Genomic DNA, 19,983 nt, shown 5'->3' with positions numbered 1-19,983 from the left:
GCATGAGCGCATGCAATAAGTCTCTGTAGTTACCATAGTCTATGCAAGTTAAGCAAATAGAAGAGCTTTGGTAAGCGACCACCTCCCTTAAGCGACCACCTAGGCTTGACATTTTGGGTGGTCGCTCTCGGGAGGTTCAACTGTATTAGGATACGAATAGTCCCTCCAGTAAAAGTCTCAGGAAGAGACTAGATGTCAGTTAAATGCTGGACAAGTATAAATATAGGATCAAATTCTAATTACCCGCCAATGACGTCATAAACAGGTGTCGCTTTTTGGGAAAAATGAATTGTTGATGAACGATATCACGAGAAGGATTAGTTAAGAAACAACGGATGTATTACGCAACGCCCTAACCTGTGTTGATTTCATGGTGTTGGGCGTCTCCACTGTTCTTTAGCTTTAATTTGTTTTATGCTTTACGCAGAAAAGAAAAGAAAAATTTTCTGGTCATTTTTAGGTGTAAAAACAAACAGTTTGACAACGTTAGGTACCTGGATGTTTGAAAATTGGCAATGAACAATTCCGACAAACACAACAACGAATCGGCAAACCGTCGTTCAGAAAATGAAGACAACTCTACTCCTGAAACTATTATCATCATAAACTGTGTTCTTAACGCTCCACTGATGCTCATATCCATTCTGGGCAACGCTTTGGTATTGGCCGCCATAATAAGAACGCCTTCCATTCGCTCAACGCACACGATTATGCTCTGCAGTCTCGCTGTTTCAGATTTTCTTGTTGATTTCATTGTTCAACCGCTTTATATTGCTTATCAACTTCAGTTACGGACGACCACGGTTTAGTACACCATGTTTCAGTAATGATGGTGCCATCTTTATGTATAGTTTCTCTCGTGACAATAACAGCCATCACTGTTAATCGATTTCTGGCTCTCCATTACATGAGATATGCTATTTTAGTGACTGAATTCCGTACTAAATGTACTTTACTAATTATATGGTCGATTAGCGTCCTTTTATGAGGGTTTGGCACGTGTACTTAAGGTTGTTGTGGTCACTGTTACTATCATTTGCCTTTTAATTTCTATGGCTTCTTATGTCAGAATTTAGTATTTTATTCGTAGGCATCAGTTACAAATTCTCGCTCAACAACAGGCAGTGCAAAAGCTCTGACGCTGAAAACAAATTAAACATAACACGATTGAAAAGAGGTGCATTGAGCACTTTCGTGTTCTACCTAGCTTTGATGATTTGTTATCTTCCAATGAATGTTTTATTTACCCTTTTTGGACTCTCCATAAAGAATTGGCAAACAGAATGGCAATTTGCTATTACAGCAGTATTCATGAACTCGTCCATCAATCAATTTTTGTATTGTTGGCGCCTTCGCGAGCTTCGAGCGGCAGTTATAAAGACAGCAAGCCAGGCGTTATGTAAACAAACAGAAGAAAACTAGACAGAATTCGTTCTGAACGAAAGAAGTATGAGACGTGTACCGCGAGACAGTATTTTTCTTTTTTTCTTGTGTGGGTGTCTGTTAGTTTTGTAGCTAGCTAATGCTGTTATGGAGAATTGTAAATAAACAAGATATAAGCGGCATTTGCAGGACCTTATGATGTTAGATCCCGGTGCAGTGAAATTTTTCTCGGTGTGTTGGAAGGTTAATGTTAGTTAAATGGGGTATCTTAAAAGAAGCTAAACTTAGGTGATAACATGTAATTTTTACTGATTTTCCGTTTTTTTTACTGTCTGCATTGAATTTTAAACAAGCCATGTACACCGGGCCTCAATAGGGTATAGAGAAGTGGAATATAAAGTATTTTAAATTATATTCTTAGCTATCGATAGCCGCTTCAACTGTTTCTCGTCTAAAGAGAGAAATTGTTCAAATAATGGTTTATGCGGACTGGACTATATCTTTCTTGTTCGTAATGGGAACACTCAGTTATCTGCAACTCAAAGGTTTAAGGTTGTTAAGAAGTATAAATAAAGACAGTATTTGAATATGTTTACAGCGGTTTTTTGTTATTGAATAAATTTTGACTGGTAGCTTTTTCAACTTTATCTTGTGGGATCCTTGTAACTCTTTCGGCTCACTAAATTAATGTGTGTTTTTATTAAACAATATTAACCATTTTCATGCTAAATAAGCTCGTTACTTAGCTTATCGCTGGTCGAGTCACCTTTATTTATTTTTTTTCCTCCCGCCTTCTGGGTCATTGCCAATTCTGTGTTTGTGAAAAGTCCACTAAATTGTTTTGAAGAGCCGATAGTCAAGAAACTTCATTTCGGTCAGATATCGCTTGTGTTATTGACTTCTCAAAAACTGCTGGCGCCAGAGTCCAATATGGTTGGTATTATTTCTGCATGCTGTCTACTGTTGCAGCTAAACACACTCCTTTTTGTGTAGCGTTAGTAAGAACAAAATTTCAAAGAGTTAACAGCAAGGGTATTTTGAGGCAAATATTTTTAACCAAGTAATGGATGTGTGATAATAGGAAAGTGTTAGGGATATTTCCTCTTAACAGGCGGAGGAAATAACCTCAGAATTCTTATCAAGTTAATGCTCATCAAGTTTTATTTATAGGATCAAATTCTAATTTCTCGCCAATGTCACTCACTATAAACAGGTGTTACTTTTTTTGTATATATAAATGGTTGATGAACACCTTGCACGACAAAACGTCAAAAGAAGAAGTTATGTTTTACAGAGAGCAATAAACTGTGTTGCTTTCACGGTGTTGGGCATTTCCACTGTTGTTTTGTGCCTTTCGCCGAAAGGAAAAGAGGAAGTTTTGGTCACTTTCAGGTCAAAAGGAAAAACAGTTTCACAACGCTAACGGTTAAAAAACTTAACGTGATGATGAACAATACCGACAAGCACAACAATGGATCGACAGACCATCATTCAGACAATGAAGACAACTCTACTCCTGAAACTATTATCATCATAAACTGCGTTCTTAACGCTCCACTGATGCTCATAGCCATTCTGGGCAACGCTTTGGTATTGGCCGCCATAATAAGAACGCCTTCCATTCGCTCAACGCACATGATTATGCTCTGCAGTCTCGCTGTTTCAGATTTTCTTGTTAGTCTTGTTGCTCAACCGATTTATATTGCTAAAGAACTTACGAAAGACCGTTACGCACACGATGTTTCAGTGATGATGGCGTATTTTTTATGTGGAGTTTCTCTATTGACGATAACAGCCATGACTGTGGATCGATTTCTGGCTCTTCACTATCACATGAGATATGCTACTTTAGTGACTGAATCCCGTGTTAAATATACTTTAATAATTATATGGTTGATTAGCTTCCTTATATCGGGGTTTAAGCCTTTGGGTCCACGTGCACATGGCATTCTAATAGGCGTTTTTGTTGTCATTTGTCTTCAAATTTCAGCATTTTCTTACATCAGAATTTATCGCATTGTTCGTCGACATCAGTTACAAATTCTCGCTCAACAACAAGCAGTGGAAAGTTCTGACGCTGAAAATAACTTAAACATAACGCGATTGAAAAGAAGTGCACTGAACTCTTTCGTCTTCTACATAGTTTTAATTATATGTTATCTTCCATTGTATGTTTTATTGACTCTTCATGGACTCTCCATAAAGGTCTGGCAAACAGAATGGGAATTTGCTAATACCGCAGTATTAATGAATTCGTCCATCAACCCAATTTTGTATTGCTGGCGTCTTCGCGAGCTTCGCACGGCAGTTGCAAAGACAGCAAGGCATATGTTATGTAAACAAACAGAAGAAAGCTAGACACAAAATGCTTTCTGAACGAAGAGAAGTATTGAACGTTTACAGCGAGACAGGAATTTTCCTTTTACCTCTGGATTCTGTTCGCCTTGTAGCTCATGTTGTTATGGAGAATTGTAAATAATCAAGATATACCTTATTACAGGAAATTAACAATGCATGTAAATTCGCGTTAATTTTATGTATCTTAATTTACCTCACTGTTAATTAAAATGACGTTAATTGCAAGTATCGTTGTTTTAAGACACCTTTATTATCAGCAAAGCAACTGGGCTGGAAGTAAAGGCAACGTTTCTACATGATATAGTGTCCGCTATAGGTGAAGACGAAATTCCCGATGAACTTATTCCAAACGTTGACCAAACACCGTCAAAGTTCGTACCGACGGTAACGCCACGATGGCAGAGAAGAGTTCAAAGCATGTATCCAGAAAAGGAAGGGGCGCATTCCAACCCTGGACCCATTCATGCCCAACTTTGTATGGCTACCTTGTGTTTTTTGCTGGAAATAAAGAGCAAATTTTGTTGTTGGACCTTGTTATTTTCTAACGAAATAAGTGCGAAAAATATCAAATTCGCGTCTTAATTATGCAAACGTACCACACGGAAATTCGCGTTAATAAAGAGTAGGTAAACATAACTTTTCGAAAATTCGCGTCAATAGGCCAATTCCGATATATTAAAATTCTAACTTGGCTCCGAGGCTTAGCTAGGGGAATAAAACAAAAGAAATTAATTATTCATCGTTCATCCTCGATGCGATTTCTTTTGTTTTATTCCCCTAAGCCTCGGAGCCAAGTTAGAATTTTAATATATCGGAATTGACCTATTTTGTAACGCGTAAATTTTGTTCGCGTTGTTTAACATGTTTTTAACATAACTTTCTGCACTGTTTGGAATTGACTGACCTTCTCTGAGCCAATCGGCATTCTGAAATTTTTTCATGTATATTATTACGCCATAAACAGGTGTTGCTAATTCGGAAAAAAAAATTAATTGTTGGTGAACACCTTTCACGAAAAACGTCATGAAAGGAATTTAATTTAGAATCACCGAATATTTTAGAGAATGTATTAAACTGTGTTGCTTCGACGGTGTTGGGCGTCTCCAATGTTCGTCAGCTTTATTTGCTAAAGAAGAATTGCCTAGTCAGTTTTAGGGTATTGAAACAGCTCTGACAACGCTGGGTTCCTAGTTAGTTAAAAGTTGATGATGAACAATAACGACAAACACAACAATGGATCGACAGACCATCATTCAGACAATGAAGTCAACTCAACTCCTGAAACTATTATCACCATAAACTGTGTTCTTAACGCTCCACTGATGCTCATATCCATTCTGGGCAACGCTTTGGTATTGGCCGCCATAATAAGAACGCCTTCCATTCGCTCAACGCACATGATTATGCTCTGCAGTCTCGCTGTTTCAGATTTTCTTGTTGGTCTCGTTGTTCAACGGATTCATATTGGTGAACGACTTACAGGAGACCATTACGCAGACAAAGTTTCAGTGACGATAGGGTATTCTTTATGTGGAGTTTCTTTCTTGACAATAACAGCCATCACTGTGGATCGATTTGTGGCTGTTCACTATCACATGAGATATGCTACTTTAATGACTGAATCCCGTGTGAAATATATTTTAATAATTATATGGTTGATTAGCTTCCTTCTTTCAGGGTTTGACTTTTGGAGCGAACGTTTACATAGGTTTACTGCAGGCGCTGTTGTTATTATTTGTCTTATAATTTCCACATTTTCTTACATCAGAATTTATCATATTGTTCGTCGACATCAGTTACAAATTCACGCTCAACAACGGGCAGCGTAAAGTTTCAATACTGGAAATAACTTAAACATAACGCGATTGAAAATTAAAGAAGCGCAATGAATACTTTCGTCTTCTAGATAGCTTTGATTAGTTGCTATCTTCCAATGTATGTTTTATTGACTCTTTACGGACTCTCCATAAAGGACTGGCAAACAGAATGGGTATTTACTAGTAGTCATACTGCAGTATCCATGAATTCGTCCATCAATCCACTTTTGTATTGCTGGAGTCTTCGCGAGCTTCGCGCGGCAGTTGTAAAGACATCAAGGCAGATGTTACATAAACAAACAGAAAAAAACTCGACACAAGTATTTCTTAGGATAAGAAGTTACTGAACGTTAATCGTGAGAAAGCAATTTTGTTTTATTTTTTTCGGGAGTATATTTGCTTTGTGGTTCACATTATTATGGGGAATTATAACTAAACAAGATATAAACGACATTTGCAGGATCTTGTCATGTTAGATCCAGGTGTCCTGAAATTTTTCTCGACGTGCTAGAGGATCACTTAGGTGATCACTTAGGTGATAACATAATATTTATTTCCTGTTTTTATTGTCTGTGTTGAATTTTTACTGAAATGAAAACCAAAAGAAAACCTTCTTCTGTAGTATTTCAATTCCATCAGATTTAAAAGCGATATTTACGCTGAAATAAGTTATCGAGAATTGGAATAATTATACCAAACACGAAAGACCGAGAGGGGACCAGAGGAGAATTCATAAAACGACGCGTAGCGGAGTATTTTTGTTAACTTCGACGAACTTCAGTTCGAACGCGTTTCTCCGCCTTCTACCCCATTGTCTCATTGGCAGGGTTCCGGCGAATTAAATGCCGGGGGTAGCCCCGCGATGGACTAGCATCCCATCACAGGGACGTAGTCGCTTTATGCTACGGAAACTGGGATACGATTAGCATTCTATCCTGAGTAGAAATGCACCTCTTTGCTTCATTCTGTGGGAACTGAAAATCCCCCCAAAATTCTCCAAAGCAGCCAAGATAGCTAAAGTTTAAGCAAGGTATGAATTCTTCATTCAGTGTTTGTTTTCACTCATAAACTGAAGAGGGTCGTACAGGGAGGGGGGGAGGGGGGGGTCTCTGGCACGGTTCACGAACGGAAAAAATAGAGGATAACGGATCACGGATATAAAAATTTCGTTTTCCCGAATCACGAAAATAAGCAAGTAAGATACTCATTTCAATAACCTGTTCTTACACTAGAAAGAGTGTTTTGAAGAAAGCAAAATCGCGAAAGGCGAAGTCGAGGTTCCATATTGCAAACCGTATACCTAAGACACTCTCGATAGACGACTGTAACCATTCAGAGAACTCACGTCTCAAAATCACCAAGAATAGAGTGGTAAAATCAGGAGAACGCAAAACCTTCAGGTCACGAATCACTAAGAATAACTTCCTAAATTCACGTTTTACGGAAAATAAAATCAGCTAATCACGCATCACGAGAATACTCCTGTACGACCCTCACTGAACGTTTTAAATTTGCAACAATGTATAATAAAAGCGATTATTGGTTTTTCATGATATCTAGAATACTCAAACCGTCGTTAAGTGTTATCAGCTTCGTCCCTCGGCTTGAGCTGACAACAGTTAACTCGTCTTTTCATTTTAATCATGGCAATGGACTGGCTATCATCTGTGTACTTTGCAGACGGACTTGATTCCTAGTGATAACCCATAATGTCCCTTTACACTCAGGGGTTTCATTAAGCGGCCAGCTATCAAAGTCCCAAAATTGTTGTCAGTAAATACTGTTTATAATAAAACCCATATTAACCAGCCAGGTCGCTTACGGGAGGTTCAAATGTAGTATTTTCGTAACAACTGCATCAGGAGAACAGTGATAGGCTTGATTACGTGCAGCAGTAGTCACAAGCTTTCAAGCGTTGTTTATATTTGAAAAAAATGCGTGTCTACTAAGACCCACGTTAATTCCTGACGAACCAACTTCCATAACCCCGAGGTTTTTTTTTTCGATTGTAGAATAGAACACACTCTTCCTTCACGATAGGGTCCACGTCTGGAATAGCCCTGACAACTCGCCGACATTGAGGCGAGGAATGCGCAACTATGTTAGACTGTTCATAGCATTTCAAATTTTTTAACGTAAAGAAAGAACGCGACAAACGGTGAGCGAAGGCGTGACTCGCGAAGGGCCAGGTACAAGGAGCTGGGATGAAAGAACACATCTTGTGATTCTTTTCGCGCATTCAACAATCGAAGAAAATTACGAGAACTGAAATAGCCTAGAACTCTGCGTATGCTCCTGAAGATACAAATGATCGTGGGCTATACGAGACAAAAACATTAAAATACGTGTTGTGAATTGCCCGCGTACGTTTAGGTTAGTGTTACTGTTAATGTTACGGTCAATGACGTCAATGTTAACCATTTATTGGGCAAATAGCCTGCTTACTTACCTGTACCTAAACCCTGGTCGAGCCATCGTTTATGAAAATGTTTCTCCTTTCCTAGGACTGACGGTTAAGAAACCTCAATTCGGTCCGCTTGCATAATTTTCTATGTTCATATTTCCTGAGAGGTAAACAATAATTACAATTTTCCAATATGTTTGCTGCTATTTTATCATGGTGCTCACTGACACAGCTACTTGTACGCCATTACTCACTTACTTACAAGCAAGTGATGCTTGTAAGTAAGTGAGTTATGTAACGTAACGTAGTGAAAGTAGGTAATGTATGTATGTAGGTGATGTATTGCAAGTGATATAGTAATTTAGTGTCACCCAACTAGTGGACTAATGCAAATCCTGCATTTTAATTGGCTACGCTACTAGACGACTATTAGTAATAGTCCTCGCGTAGCGAAATTTGCGCAATCGAGCGTGACGCTTTCTTTCGTTTTATTTCCAAATAAATATTTCTTCAACTTGCATTTGCTAACTTTATTATTGCCTTTACTGTCGGACTAGCTGGGTGATACTAAAACAATAAGACCCTTCGCCCTTAAGGGCCGCGGGTCTAATTGTTAATTTCAGTAAGTAAGAAATGTTATGCCGCCGGACATATTGTAAGTAGGTAATTTCGTATGTAGTAAGTGAGGTTTATAAGTAAGTAGTATGGCGTACTGTAGGTGATAATTACTTTCAGTTTATATATGAGTGAAATCAATTGCGTCTGAAGGTAGAATTTATACCTCGGCTACTTCCGAGAATTTTGGGAGATTTTTCGCATCTACATTATCTACTTTTACAACCAATCAACACACACCAAAAAAAGCTTTGTCGCTATGCGAATGCATTCTACACATGACGAACTGAAAAAATTAGCCACAAAACTAACAGATACCTTAGAAACAATGAAAATTGTTGTCTCGCTGTAAACTTTTAATTCTGTCTAGTTTTCTTCTGTTTGTTTACTTAACATATGCCTTGCTGTCTTTACAACTGCCGCTCGAAGGTCGCGGAGACGCCAGCAATACAAAAGTGGATTGATGGACGAATTCATTAATACTGCGGTATTAGCAAATTCCCATTCTGTTGGCCAGTCGTTCATGTGTGAGAGTCCTTGAACAGTCAACAAAACATGTGCTGGAAGATAACAAATAATCAAAGCTATGTAGAAGACAAAAGTGTTCATTGCACTTCTTTTCAATCGCACTATATTTAAATTATTTTCAGCGTCAGAACTTTGCACTGCGAGTTGTTGACCGAAAATCTGTAACTGATGTCGACGAACAATGTGATAAATTTTGATGTAATAAAATGTGGAAATTATAAGACAGATTATGGCAATAACGCCGGTAATAAGGCTATGTACCCGTGTTTTCCAAAGGTTAAAACATGACATAAGGAAATTACTCAACCATATAATTATTAAAGTGTACTTAACACGGGATTCAGTCACTAGAGTAGCATATCTCATGTGATAGTGAAGAGCCAGAAATTGATCCACAGTGATGGCTGTGATTGTCAAGAAAGAAACTCCACATAGAGAATACCCCATTATCACGGAAACATGGTGTACGAAACGGTCTTCCGTAAGTTGTTCAACAATATAAATCGGTTGAGCAACGAGACCAACAAGCAAATCTGAAACAGCGAGACTGCAGAGCATAATCATGTGCATTGAGCGAATGGAAGGCGTTCTTATTATGGCGGCCAATACCAAAGCGTTGCCCAGAATGGATATGAGCATCAGTGGAGCGTTAAGAACACAGTTTATGATGATAATAGTTTCAGGAGTAAAGTTGTCTTCATTGTCTGAATGATGATCTGTCGATCCATTGTTGTGTTTGTCGGTATTGTTCATCATCAACTTTTAACTTACTAGCAACCCAGCGTTGTCAAACTGTTTTTCTGACACCTAAAATTGACCAGAAAATGCCTCTTTTCGTTTCTGCGAAAAGCACAAAGTAAAGCTAAAGAACAGTGGAGACGCCCAACACCTGAAAGCAACACAGGTCAGTGCGATTTGTAACACATCCCTGTTTCTCAAGAAACCCCTTCTCGTGATTTTTTTCGTGAAAGGTGTTCATCAACAATTCATTTTTTCCGGAAAAGCGACACCTGTTATAACGTCAATGGCGGGTAACTAGAGCTTGATCCTAAATTTATACTTGTCCAGCATTTAATTGACATCTAGTCTCTTTTTGAGACTGTTATTGGAGGGATTATTCGTAACAGTATCCTACATCATAACACAGCCATTACTGCTTCACCTAAGCAACAAGGATTCCAAGAGGTAGAGCTGTAAAAATTTACGACCATTTACGAGCCAAATAAACTCGCTGTAAAAATTTTGAAATGTTGCGCTTATATTTGTAAAATGCAATTTCAATCTTTTAATCGTTTAGAAAAACGCTTGACAAAAGGGAGTACAATTCATTTATTTACACTACATATGTTGCATTACATTTATAGATTTACAGTACATTTCGTAGATGACAACGCTTACAATTTGCAAACCACAAGTTAAAACGCATTTCCATAAGTATTACAACACTTAGGTATACTTGTCGCCGTAGTGGGAAAAAATAAGCTACTACTCGACTAACTTTCAACTAGCACGTGCGAGGAAAGCGAAACGTAAGTGTGCGCAGTACCGTAACTTGAAGAATTTCTATTTTGATGACGTCACGAAAAACAAGGGTCTTTGAGTGATCTAAAACGCATATTAAGCGCGTTCCATACGGTGAATTTTTTTGAAAATTGGCACATGGATAGGATTTTTCTTTTTCTCGCTGTTGAGAAAAACTCATCAAATTTTATACATACATTAATGCAATACGCGTCAAAAACGAAAATTGCGAATTCCTCCGAAAATTATGTACAGATTTTCTCGTAGCTTTGTCAGTTGAAACTCCTTGTATGTTTACTCTGTTTCTCCCAAAACAAAGCGGAAAATTCACCATGTAGAAACCTAGAAACACCGTCTAGAAGTCAGGTAGGTTAAAAAAACAAGCCAAGCATTTCTGTCAGTAGTTGCCATAGCAACAACATTTAGGTTCTGAAAGTGTCTTCCATATGTAGTCTAAGGCTGTAGGTTTTTTATTATTGACCTTCTACCGAGTGCTATGTTGTAAACATTTGCCAAGGGAGAAATTACTTATGCATATGTAATATCCAAAGCTTTATGAAATACTATATAGAGCCACCTTAAACCAAGTCTAACGTGATACGATTACATTTGCATAACTCGAATCTCGACATCGGGTTGAATGGAGAGTATTAAGGTTTTTCCAAGTCAAGTAACCTTTTCGCTTTTTATATATCTGTATATCAGGTACAGTGCCACGGACGCTCTCAAGCTTGTAGGAATTGAACGAGATGTTGACTTTGCTTTGAGATGAAATATCACTGCGCGTAAAAACACATGCACTGTATAGTAAAGATATCAAACAACGTAGTTATGCTCAACTAACCTGTCTATTATTATAAGTATTTTTTGCTGAATATATTTGAGAATAAATGCGATCATTTTTAGAACGAGTGTCATTTCTGCTTGGTAGTATGGTCCTTGCTTCTTTTTTTCAGCGAGACCTAGACTTGAGAAAAATACAGTGGAACTTCTATTAAGGTCATTTCACTGAAATAGACCCTGCACTGAGATTTTTGTCAAACTTTGCGTGTTGATTGTTTACATTATAGGAACTTAAATTTTGAATTAAAAATGAGGGGTCCCAGCGTTCGTTTAGGAGCAATAACACCTTGTTTATATCCAATAAATCCTTTTATTATATGGCTTTGGCTTGTGGCCGATATAACGCGCGCTCTGATTGGTTAATTGTCACTGAATTGTAGGGCATTATTCTCCCGTAATGCCCACGGGCCGATTACGGATTATGCAAATTAGGAAGAGCCCGGTTCTGAAAATTCAAGCGCATTGAAGCGATGAAAGCCGATTAAAATCAGTACGGGAATATCAGTAGCTAAAAGTTTAGAGATATTTCTTTAATAAAATTTATATAGATGACTTACCAGTCGGTAACCTTGGCGGGCACTAGTGAAAAACAATCAAAGTTTGCCTAGTCTTAAGTAAAGCTAAAATCGCGAAGTAAAAAACACCATCGGCAGATCTGCCATGCATCCTGAGCAGAACACCACAAAGAAACTTATAAGTTATCATCTTAGTCACAGCAATTACCGAAGTATTGAACTCCGTCAAAGTTCTCGTCAAATCTATCTTATAATTTCCACATTTTATTACATCAAAATTTATCACATTGTTCGTCGACATCAGTTACAGATTTTTGCTCAACAACAAGCAGTGCAAAGTTCTGACGCTGAAAATAACTTAAACATAACGCGATTGAAGAGAAGTGCACTGAGCTCTTTCGTCTTCTACATAGTTTTAATTATATGTTATCTTCCATTGTATGTTTTATTGACTCTTCATGGACTCTCCATAAAGGTCTGGTCAACAGAATGGGAATTTGCTAATACCGCAGTATTAATGAATTCATCTATCAATCCACTTTTGTATTGCTGGCGTCTCCGCGACCTTCGAACGGCACTTGTGAAGACAGCAAGGCAGATGTTATGTAAACAAAGAGAAGAAAACTAGACAGAATTAAAAGTTTACAGCGAGACAACAATTTTCGTTGTTTCTAAGGTATCTGTTAGTTTTGTGGCTAATTTTTTCAATTCGTCTTGTGTCGAATACATTCGCATAGCGACAAAGCTTTTTTTGGTGTGCGTTGATTGGTTCTAAAAGTAGATGATGTAGATGCGAAAAATCTCCCAAAATATAAATTCTATCTTCAGTGTTCAGACGCAATTGATTTCACCCATATATAAACTGAAAGTAATTATCACTTACAAAACGTTATTTGACTTTACTTACTTACAGTACGCCATACTATACTGTACTTACTTATAAACCTCACTTACTACATACGAAATTACCTACTTACAATATGTCCGGCGGCATAACATTTCTTACTCACTGAAATTAACAATTAGACCCGTGGCCCTAAACGGCGAAGGGTCTTATTGTTTTAGTATCACCCAGCTAGTCCGACAGTAAAGGCAATAATAAAGTTAGCAAATGCAAGTTGAAGAAATATTTATTTGGAAATAAAACGAAAGAAAGCGTCACGCTCGATTGCGCAAATTTCGCTACGCGAGGACTATTACTAATAGTCGTCTAGTAGCGTAGCCAATTAAAATGCAGGATTTGCATTAGTCCACTAGTTGGGTGACACTAAATTACTATATCACTTGCAATACATCACCTACATACATACATTACCTACTTTCACTACGTTACGTTACATAACTCACTTACTTACAAGCATCACTTGCTTGTAAGTAAGTGAGTAATGGCGTACAATTAGCTGTGTCAGTGAGCACCATGATAAAATAGCAGTAAACATATTGGAAAATTGTAATTATTGTTTACCTCTCAGGAAATATGAACATAGAAAATTACGCTAGCGGACCGAATTGAGGTTTCTTAACCGTCAGTTCTAGGAAAGGAGAAACATTTTCATAAAAGATGGCTCGACCAGGGTTTAGGTACAGGTAAGTAAGCAGGCTATTTGCCCAATAAATGGTTAACATTGACGTTATTGACCGTAACAGTAACAGTAACACTAACCTAAACGTACGCCGGCGATTCACAACACGTATTTTAATGTTTTTTGTCTCGCATTGCCCACGATCATTTGTATCTTCAGGAGCATACGCAGAGTTCTAGGCTATTTCAGTTCTCGTAATTTTCTTCGATTGTTGAATGCACGAAAAGAATCACAAGATGTGTTCTTTCATCCCGGCTCCTTGTGCCTGGCCCTTCGCGAGCCACGCCTTCACTCACCGTTTGTCGCGTTCTTTCTTTACGTTAAAAAATTTGAAATGCTATGAACAGTCTAGCATAGTTGCGCATTCCTCGCCTCAATGTCGGCGAGTTGTCAGGGCTATTCCAGACGTGGACCCTATCGTGAAGGAAGAGTGTGTTCTATTCTACAATCGAAAAAAAAAAAAACCTCGGGGTTATGGAAGTTGGTTCGTCAGGAATTAACGTGGGTCTTAGTAGACACGCATTTTTTTCAAATATAAACAACGCTTGAAAGCTTGTGACTACTGCTGCACGTAATCAAGCCTATCACTGTTCTCCTGATGCAGTTGTTACGAAAATACTACATTTGAACCTCCCGTAAGCGACCTGGCTGGTTAATATGGGTTTTATTATAAACAGTATTTACTGACAACAATTTTGGGACTTTGATAGCTGGCCGCTTAAGTAAACCCCTGAGTGTAAAAGGACATTATGGGTTATCACTAGGAATCAAGTCCGTCTGCAAAGTACACAGATGATAGTCAGTCCATTGCCATGATTAAAATAAAAAGACGAGTTAACTGTTGTCAGGTCAAGCCGAGGGACGAAGCTGATAACACTTAACGACGGTTTGAGTATTCTAGGTATCATGAAAAACCAATAATCGCTTTTATTATACATTGTTGCAAATTTAAAACGTTCAGTGAGGGTCGTACAGGAGTATTCTCGTGATGCGTGATTAGCTGATTTTATTTTCCGTGAAACGTGAATTTAGGAAGTTATTCTAAGTGATTCGTGACCTGAAGGTTTTGCGTGACCCGTGAAGAACTTGAATTATTAACCGATATTCGTGATCTCCTGATTTGACCACTCTATTCTTGGTGATTTTGAGACGCGAGTTCTCTGAATGGTTACAGTCGTCTATCGAGAGTGTCTTAGGTATGCGATTTGCAATATGGAACCTCGACTTAGCCTTTCGCGATTTTGCTTTCTTCAAACACTCTTTCTAGTGTAAGGACAGGTTATTGAAATGAGTATCTTACTTGCTTATTTTCGTGATTCGGGAAAACGAAGTTTTTATATCCGTGATCCGTTATCCTCTATTTTTTCCGTTCGTGAACCGTGCCAGAGGACCCCCCCCCCCCGCCCCCCTGTGCGACCCTCTTCAGTTTATGAGTGAAAACAAACACTGAATGAAGAATTCATACCTTGCTTACACTTTAGCTATCTTGGCTGCTTTGGAGGATTTTGGGGGGATTTTCAGTTCCCACAGAATGAAGCAACGAGGTGCATTTCTACTCCGGATAGAATGCTAATCGTATCCCAGTTTCCGTAGCATGAAGCGACTACGTCCCTGTGATGGGATGCTAGTCCATCGCAGGGCTACCCCCGGCATTTAATTCGCCTTAACCCTGCCAATGAGACAATGAGGTAGAAGGCGAAGAAACGTGTTCGAACTGAAGTTCGTCGAAGTTAACAAAAATACTCCGCTACGCGTCGTTTTATGAACTCTCCTCTGGTCCCCTCTCGGTCTTTCGTGTTTGGTATACTTATTCCAATTCTCGATAACTTACATCAGCGTAAATATCGCTTTTAAATCTGATGGAATTGAAATACTACAGAAGAAGGTTTTCTTTTGGTTTTCATTTCAGTAAAAATTCAACACAGACAATAAAAACAGGAAATAAATATTATATGTTATCACCTAAGTGAGCTTTTTGGGGGGATGCCCCTTTCATCTGCTATTAATCCTCTAGCACGTCGAGAAAAATTTCAGGACACGTGGATCTAACATGACAAGATCCTGCAAATGTCGTTTATATCTTGTTTATTTATAATTCCCCGTAATAATATGAACCACAAAGCAAATACACTCCCGAGAAAAATAAAACAAAATTGGTTTCTCACGATTAACGTTCAGTAACTTCTTTTCCTAAGAAATACTTGTGTCTAGTTTTTTTCTGTTTGTTTATAGTCTAACATCTGCCTTGATGTCTTTACAACTGCCTGGCGAAGCTCGCGAGGACGCCAGCAATACAAAAATGGATTGATGGACGAATTCATGGATACTGCGGTATTAGCAAATTGCCATACTGTTCGCCAGTCCTTTATGGAGAGACCGTAAAGAGTCAATAAAACATATATTGGAAGATAGCAAATAATCAAAGCAATGTAGAAGACGAAAGTATTCATTGCGCTTCTTTTCAGTCGCGCTATGTTTAAGTTATTTCCTGTATTAAAACTTAGCGCTGCCTGTTGTTGAGCGTGACTTTGTAACTGATGTCGACGAACAATATGATAAATTCTGATGTAAGAAAATGTGGAAATTATAAGACAAATAATGATAACAGCGCCTGCAGTAAACCTATGTAAACTTTCGCTCCAAAGGTCAAACCCTGAAAGAAGGGAACTAATCAACCATATGATTATTAAAATATATTTAACACGGGATTCAGTCATTAAAGTAGCATATCTCATGTGATAGTGAAGAGCCAGAAATCGATCCACAGTCATGGCTGTTATTGTCAAGAAAGAAACTCCACATAAAGAATACCCCATCATCACTGAAACTTTGCTGAAAGTTGAAGTTGAGAGCAGAAACTTCAAATTGAGTGCAAAAATTTGAAGTTAAATTCCAAACTTAAATCGATCTAACTTTAAAAGGGACCTCAGATGTCGCTTATATCTTGTTTATTACAATTCTCCATAACAACATGAGCTACAAGTCAAACAAAATCTAAAGGAAAAAAGGAAAATTCCCATCTCGCTCTAAACGTCAATACATCTTTTCGTTCAGAAAGCATTTTGTCTAGTTTTCTTCTCTTTCTTTACATAACATCTGCCTTGCTGTCTTTACAACCGCCGTTCGGAGCGCGCGAAGACGCCAGCAAAACAAAAATGGATTGATGGACGAATTCATAAATACTGCGGTATTAGCAAATTCCCATTCTGTTGGCCAGACCTTTATGGAGAGTCCATGAAGAGTCAATAAAACATACAATGGAAGATAACATATAATTAAAACTATGTAGAAGACGAAAGAGCTCACTGCACTTCTCTTCAATCGCGTTATGTTTAAGTTATTTTCAGCGTCAGAACTTTCCACTGCTTGTTGTTGAGCGAGAATTTGTAACTGATGTCGACGAACAATGCGATAAATTCTGATGTAAGAAAATGCTGAAATTTGAAGACAAATGACAACAAAAACGGCTACTAGAATGCCATGTGTACGTGAACCCAAAGGCTTAAACCCCGATATAAGGAAGCTAATCAACCATATAATTATTAAAGTATATTTAACACGGGATTCAGTCACTAAAGTAGCATATCTCATGTGATAGTGAAGAGCCAGAAATCGATCCACAGTCATGGCTGTTATCGTCAATAGAGAAACTCCACATAAAAAATATGCCATCATCACTGAAACATCGTGTACGTAACGGTCTTTCGTAAGTTCTTTAGCAATATAAATCGGTTGAGCAACGAGACCAACAAGCAAATCTGAAACAGCGAGACTGCAGAGCATAATCATGTGCGTTGAGCGAATGGAAGGCGTTCTTATTATGGCGGCCAATACCAAAGCGTTGCCCAGAATGGATATGAGCATCAGTGGAGCGTTAAGAACACAGTTTATGATGATAATAGTTTCAGGAGTAAAGTTGTCTTCATTGTCTGAATGATGATCTGTCGATCCATTGTTGTGTTTGTCGGTATTGTTCATCATCAACTTTTAACTTACTAGCAACCCAGCGTTGTCACACTGTTTTTCTTACACCTAAAGTTGACCAGAAAATGCCTCTTTTCGTTTCTGCGAAAAGCACAAAGTAAAGCTAAAGAACAGTGGAGACGCCCAACACCTGAAAGCAACACAGGTCAGTGCGATTTGTAACACATCCCTGTTTCTCAAGAAACCCCTTCTCGTGATTTTTTTCGTGAAAGGTGTTCATCAACAATTCATTTTTTCCGGAAAAGCGACACCTGTTATAACGTCAATGGCGGGTAACTAGAGCTTGATCCTAAATTTATACTTGTCCAGCATTTAATTGACATCTAGTCTCTTTTTGAGACTGTTATTGGAGGGATTATTCGTAACAGTATCCTACATCATAACACAGCCATTACTGCTTCACCTAAGCAACAAGGATTCCAAGAGGTAGAGCTGTAAAAATTTACGACCATTTACGAGCCAAATAAACTCGCTGTAAAAATTTTGAAATGTTGCGCTTATATTTGTAAAATGCAATTTCAATCTTTTAATCGTTTAGAAAAACGCTTGACAAAAGGGAGTACAATTCATTTATTTACACTACATATGTTACATTACATTTATAGATTTACAGTACATTTCTTAGATTACAACGCTTACAATTTGCAAACCACAAGTTAAAACGCATTTCCACAAGTATTACAACACTTAGGTATACTTGTCGCCGTAGTGGGAAAAAATAAGCTACTACTCGACTAACTTTCAACTAGCACGTGCGAGGAAAGCGAAACGTGAGTGTGCGCAGTACCGTAACTTGAAGAATTTCTATTTTGATGACGTCACGAAAAACAAGGGTCTTTGAGTGATCTAAAACGCATATTAAGCGCGTTCCATACGGTGAATTTTTTTGAAAATTGGCACATGGATAGGATTTTTCTTTTTCTCGCTGTTGAGAAAAACTCATCAAATTTTATACATACATTAATGCAATACGCGTCAAAAACGAAAATTGCGAATTCCTCCGAAAATTATGTACAGATTTTCTCGTAGCTTTGTCAGTTGAAACTCCTTGTATGTTTACTCTGTTTCTCCCAAAACAAAGAAAATTCACCGTGTAGAAAGCTAGAAACACCGTCTAGAAGTCAGGTAGGTTAAAAAAACAAGCCAAGCATTTCTGTCAGCAGTTGCCATAGCAACAACATTTAGGTTCTGAAAGTGTCTTCCATACGTAGTCTAAGGCTGTAGGTTTTTTATTATTGGCCTTCTACCGAGTGCTATGTTGTAAACATTTGCCAAGGGAGAAATTACTTATGCATATGTAATATCCAAAGCTTTATGAAATACTATATAGAGCCACCTTAAACCAAGTCTAACGTGATACGATTACATTTGCATAACTCGAATCTCGACATCGGGTTGAATGGAGAGTATTAAGGTTTTTCCAAGTCAAGTAACCTTTTCGCTTTTTTATATATCTGTATATCAGGTACAGTGCCACGGACGCTCTCAAGCTTGTAGGAATTGAACGAGATGTTGACTTTGCTTTGAGATGAAATATCACTGCGCGTAAAAACACATGCACTGTATAGTAAAGATATCAAACAACGTAGTTATGCTCAACTAACCTGTCTATTATTATAAGTATTTTTTGCTGAATATATTTGAGAATAAATGCGATCATTTTTAGAACGAGTGTCATTTCTGCTTGGTAGTATGGTCCTTGCTTCTTTTTTTCAGCGAGACCTAGACTTGAGAAAAATACAGTGGAACTTCTACTAAGGTCATTCCACTGAAATAGACCCTGCACTGAGATTTTTGTCAAACTTTGCGTATTGATTGTTTACATTATAGGAACTTAAATTTTGAATTAAAAATGAGGGGTCCCAGCGTTCGTTTAGGAGCAATAACACCTTGTTTATATCCAATAAATCCTTTTATTATATGGCTTTGGCTTGTGGCCGATATAACGCGCGCTCTGATTGGTTAATTGTCACTGAATTGTAGGGTATTATATATGGGTTATTGACCAAGTGTAAGGTCAAGATGGCTGGATATTGGCCAAGTTCTTTTTTTGCGAGTTTATGGACCGAGACGGAGTCGAGGTCCATAAACTCGCAAAAAAAGAACGAGGCCAATGTCCAGCCATCTTGACCGAACAAGCTTGGTCAATAAAGGATTTATTATATGGCTTTCGGGGAAATTTTTCTTGCGGGACACGGCGGGTAGTCCCGAGCGGGCAAGATAGCTCCATCTTGCCCGCTCGGGTAGCCAATCACAGCGCAGGATTTGATTCATCTGGCCCGCTCGCGGAGCTAGCCATATAATAATCTCCCGTAATGCCCACGGGCCGATTACGGATTATGCAAATTAGGAAGAGCCCGGTTCTGAAAATTCAAGCGCATTGAAGCGATGAAAGCCGATTAAAATCAGTACGGGAATATCAGTAGCTAAAA

At 38.2% G+C, this 19,983-nt stretch overlaps 5 protein-coding genes and 1 pseudogene across 8 annotated transcripts; 3 read left to right on the top strand and 3 right to left on the bottom strand.

Moving 5' to 3' along the window:
- Positions 1–315: 315 nt before the first annotated feature.
- Positions 316–1,978, top strand: LOC149107474 (melanocortin receptor 5-like; annotated as a pseudogene).
- A 622-nt stretch (positions 1,979–2,600) lies between these two features.
- Positions 2,601–4,267, top strand: LOC149107473 (adenosine receptor A2b-like). The gene has a single exon (XM_089297005.1). It carries the CDS (start codon positions 2,827–2,829, stop codon positions 3,739–3,741), a length of 915 nt encoding a protein of 304 aa, XP_089153131.1. The 5' UTR covers positions 2,601–2,826; the 3' UTR covers positions 3,742–4,267.
- A 558-nt stretch (positions 4,268–4,825) lies between these two features.
- LOC149107471 (histamine H2 receptor-like) lies at positions 4,826–12,612 on the top strand. 4 transcript variants are annotated; one of them, XM_089296683.1, is made up of 3 exons: positions 4,826–5,566; positions 9,173–9,178; positions 12,324–12,612. In XM_089296683.1, the coding sequence occupies exons 1-3, from the start codon at positions 4,947–4,949 to the stop codon at positions 12,610–12,612; spliced, it is 915 nt and encodes a 304-aa protein (XP_089152809.1). In that variant the 5' UTR covers positions 4,826–4,946. The 4 variants fall into 4 exon arrangements, with proteins under 4 accessions (XP_089152809.1, XP_089152806.1, XP_089152808.1 ...); XM_089296680.1 differs by lacking the exon at positions 9,173–9,178 and having other exon boundaries at positions 4,826–5,494; positions 12,246–12,612; XM_089296682.1 differs by lacking the exon at positions 9,173–9,178 and having other exon boundaries at positions 4,826–5,519; positions 12,271–12,612.
- Positions 8,940–10,349, bottom strand: LOC149107472 (histamine H2 receptor-like). The gene has a single exon (XM_089296679.1). It carries the CDS (start codon positions 9,859–9,861, stop codon positions 8,944–8,946), a length of 918 nt encoding a protein of 305 aa, XP_089152805.1. The 5' UTR covers positions 9,862–10,349; the 3' UTR covers positions 8,940–8,943.
- A 3,023-nt stretch (positions 12,613–15,635) lies between the features above and the next one.
- Positions 15,636–16,431, bottom strand: LOC149107470 (melanocyte-stimulating hormone receptor-like; the record flags this gene model as incomplete). The annotated part of the gene is made up of 1 exon (XM_089297145.1): positions 15,636–16,431. A coding segment is annotated over one exon (657 nt), but the record flags the coding sequence as incomplete, so codon positions are not given.
- Positions 16,432–16,500: 69 nt separating this feature from the next.
- LOC149107469 (adenosine receptor A2b-like) lies at positions 16,501–18,036 on the bottom strand. Its single transcript, XM_089297195.1, has one exon. It carries the CDS (start codon positions 17,546–17,548, stop codon positions 16,634–16,636), a length of 915 nt encoding a protein of 304 aa, XP_089153321.1. The 5' UTR covers positions 17,549–18,036; the 3' UTR covers positions 16,501–16,633.
- Positions 18,037–19,983: the final 1,947 nt, after the last annotated feature.

The sequence above is a fragment of the Orbicella faveolata genome, unplaced genomic scaffold (assembly GCF_042242905.1).
Source record: "Orbicella faveolata isolate gen_17 unplaced genomic scaffold, um_ofav_v1 contig_27, whole genome shotgun sequence".
Classification (NCBI taxonomy): domain Eukaryota; kingdom Metazoa; phylum Cnidaria; class Anthozoa; order Scleractinia; family Merulinidae; genus Orbicella; species Orbicella faveolata.
The sequence above is the reverse complement of the archived record's forward strand: the minus strand, read 5'-3'. Positions and strand labels throughout refer to the sequence as shown.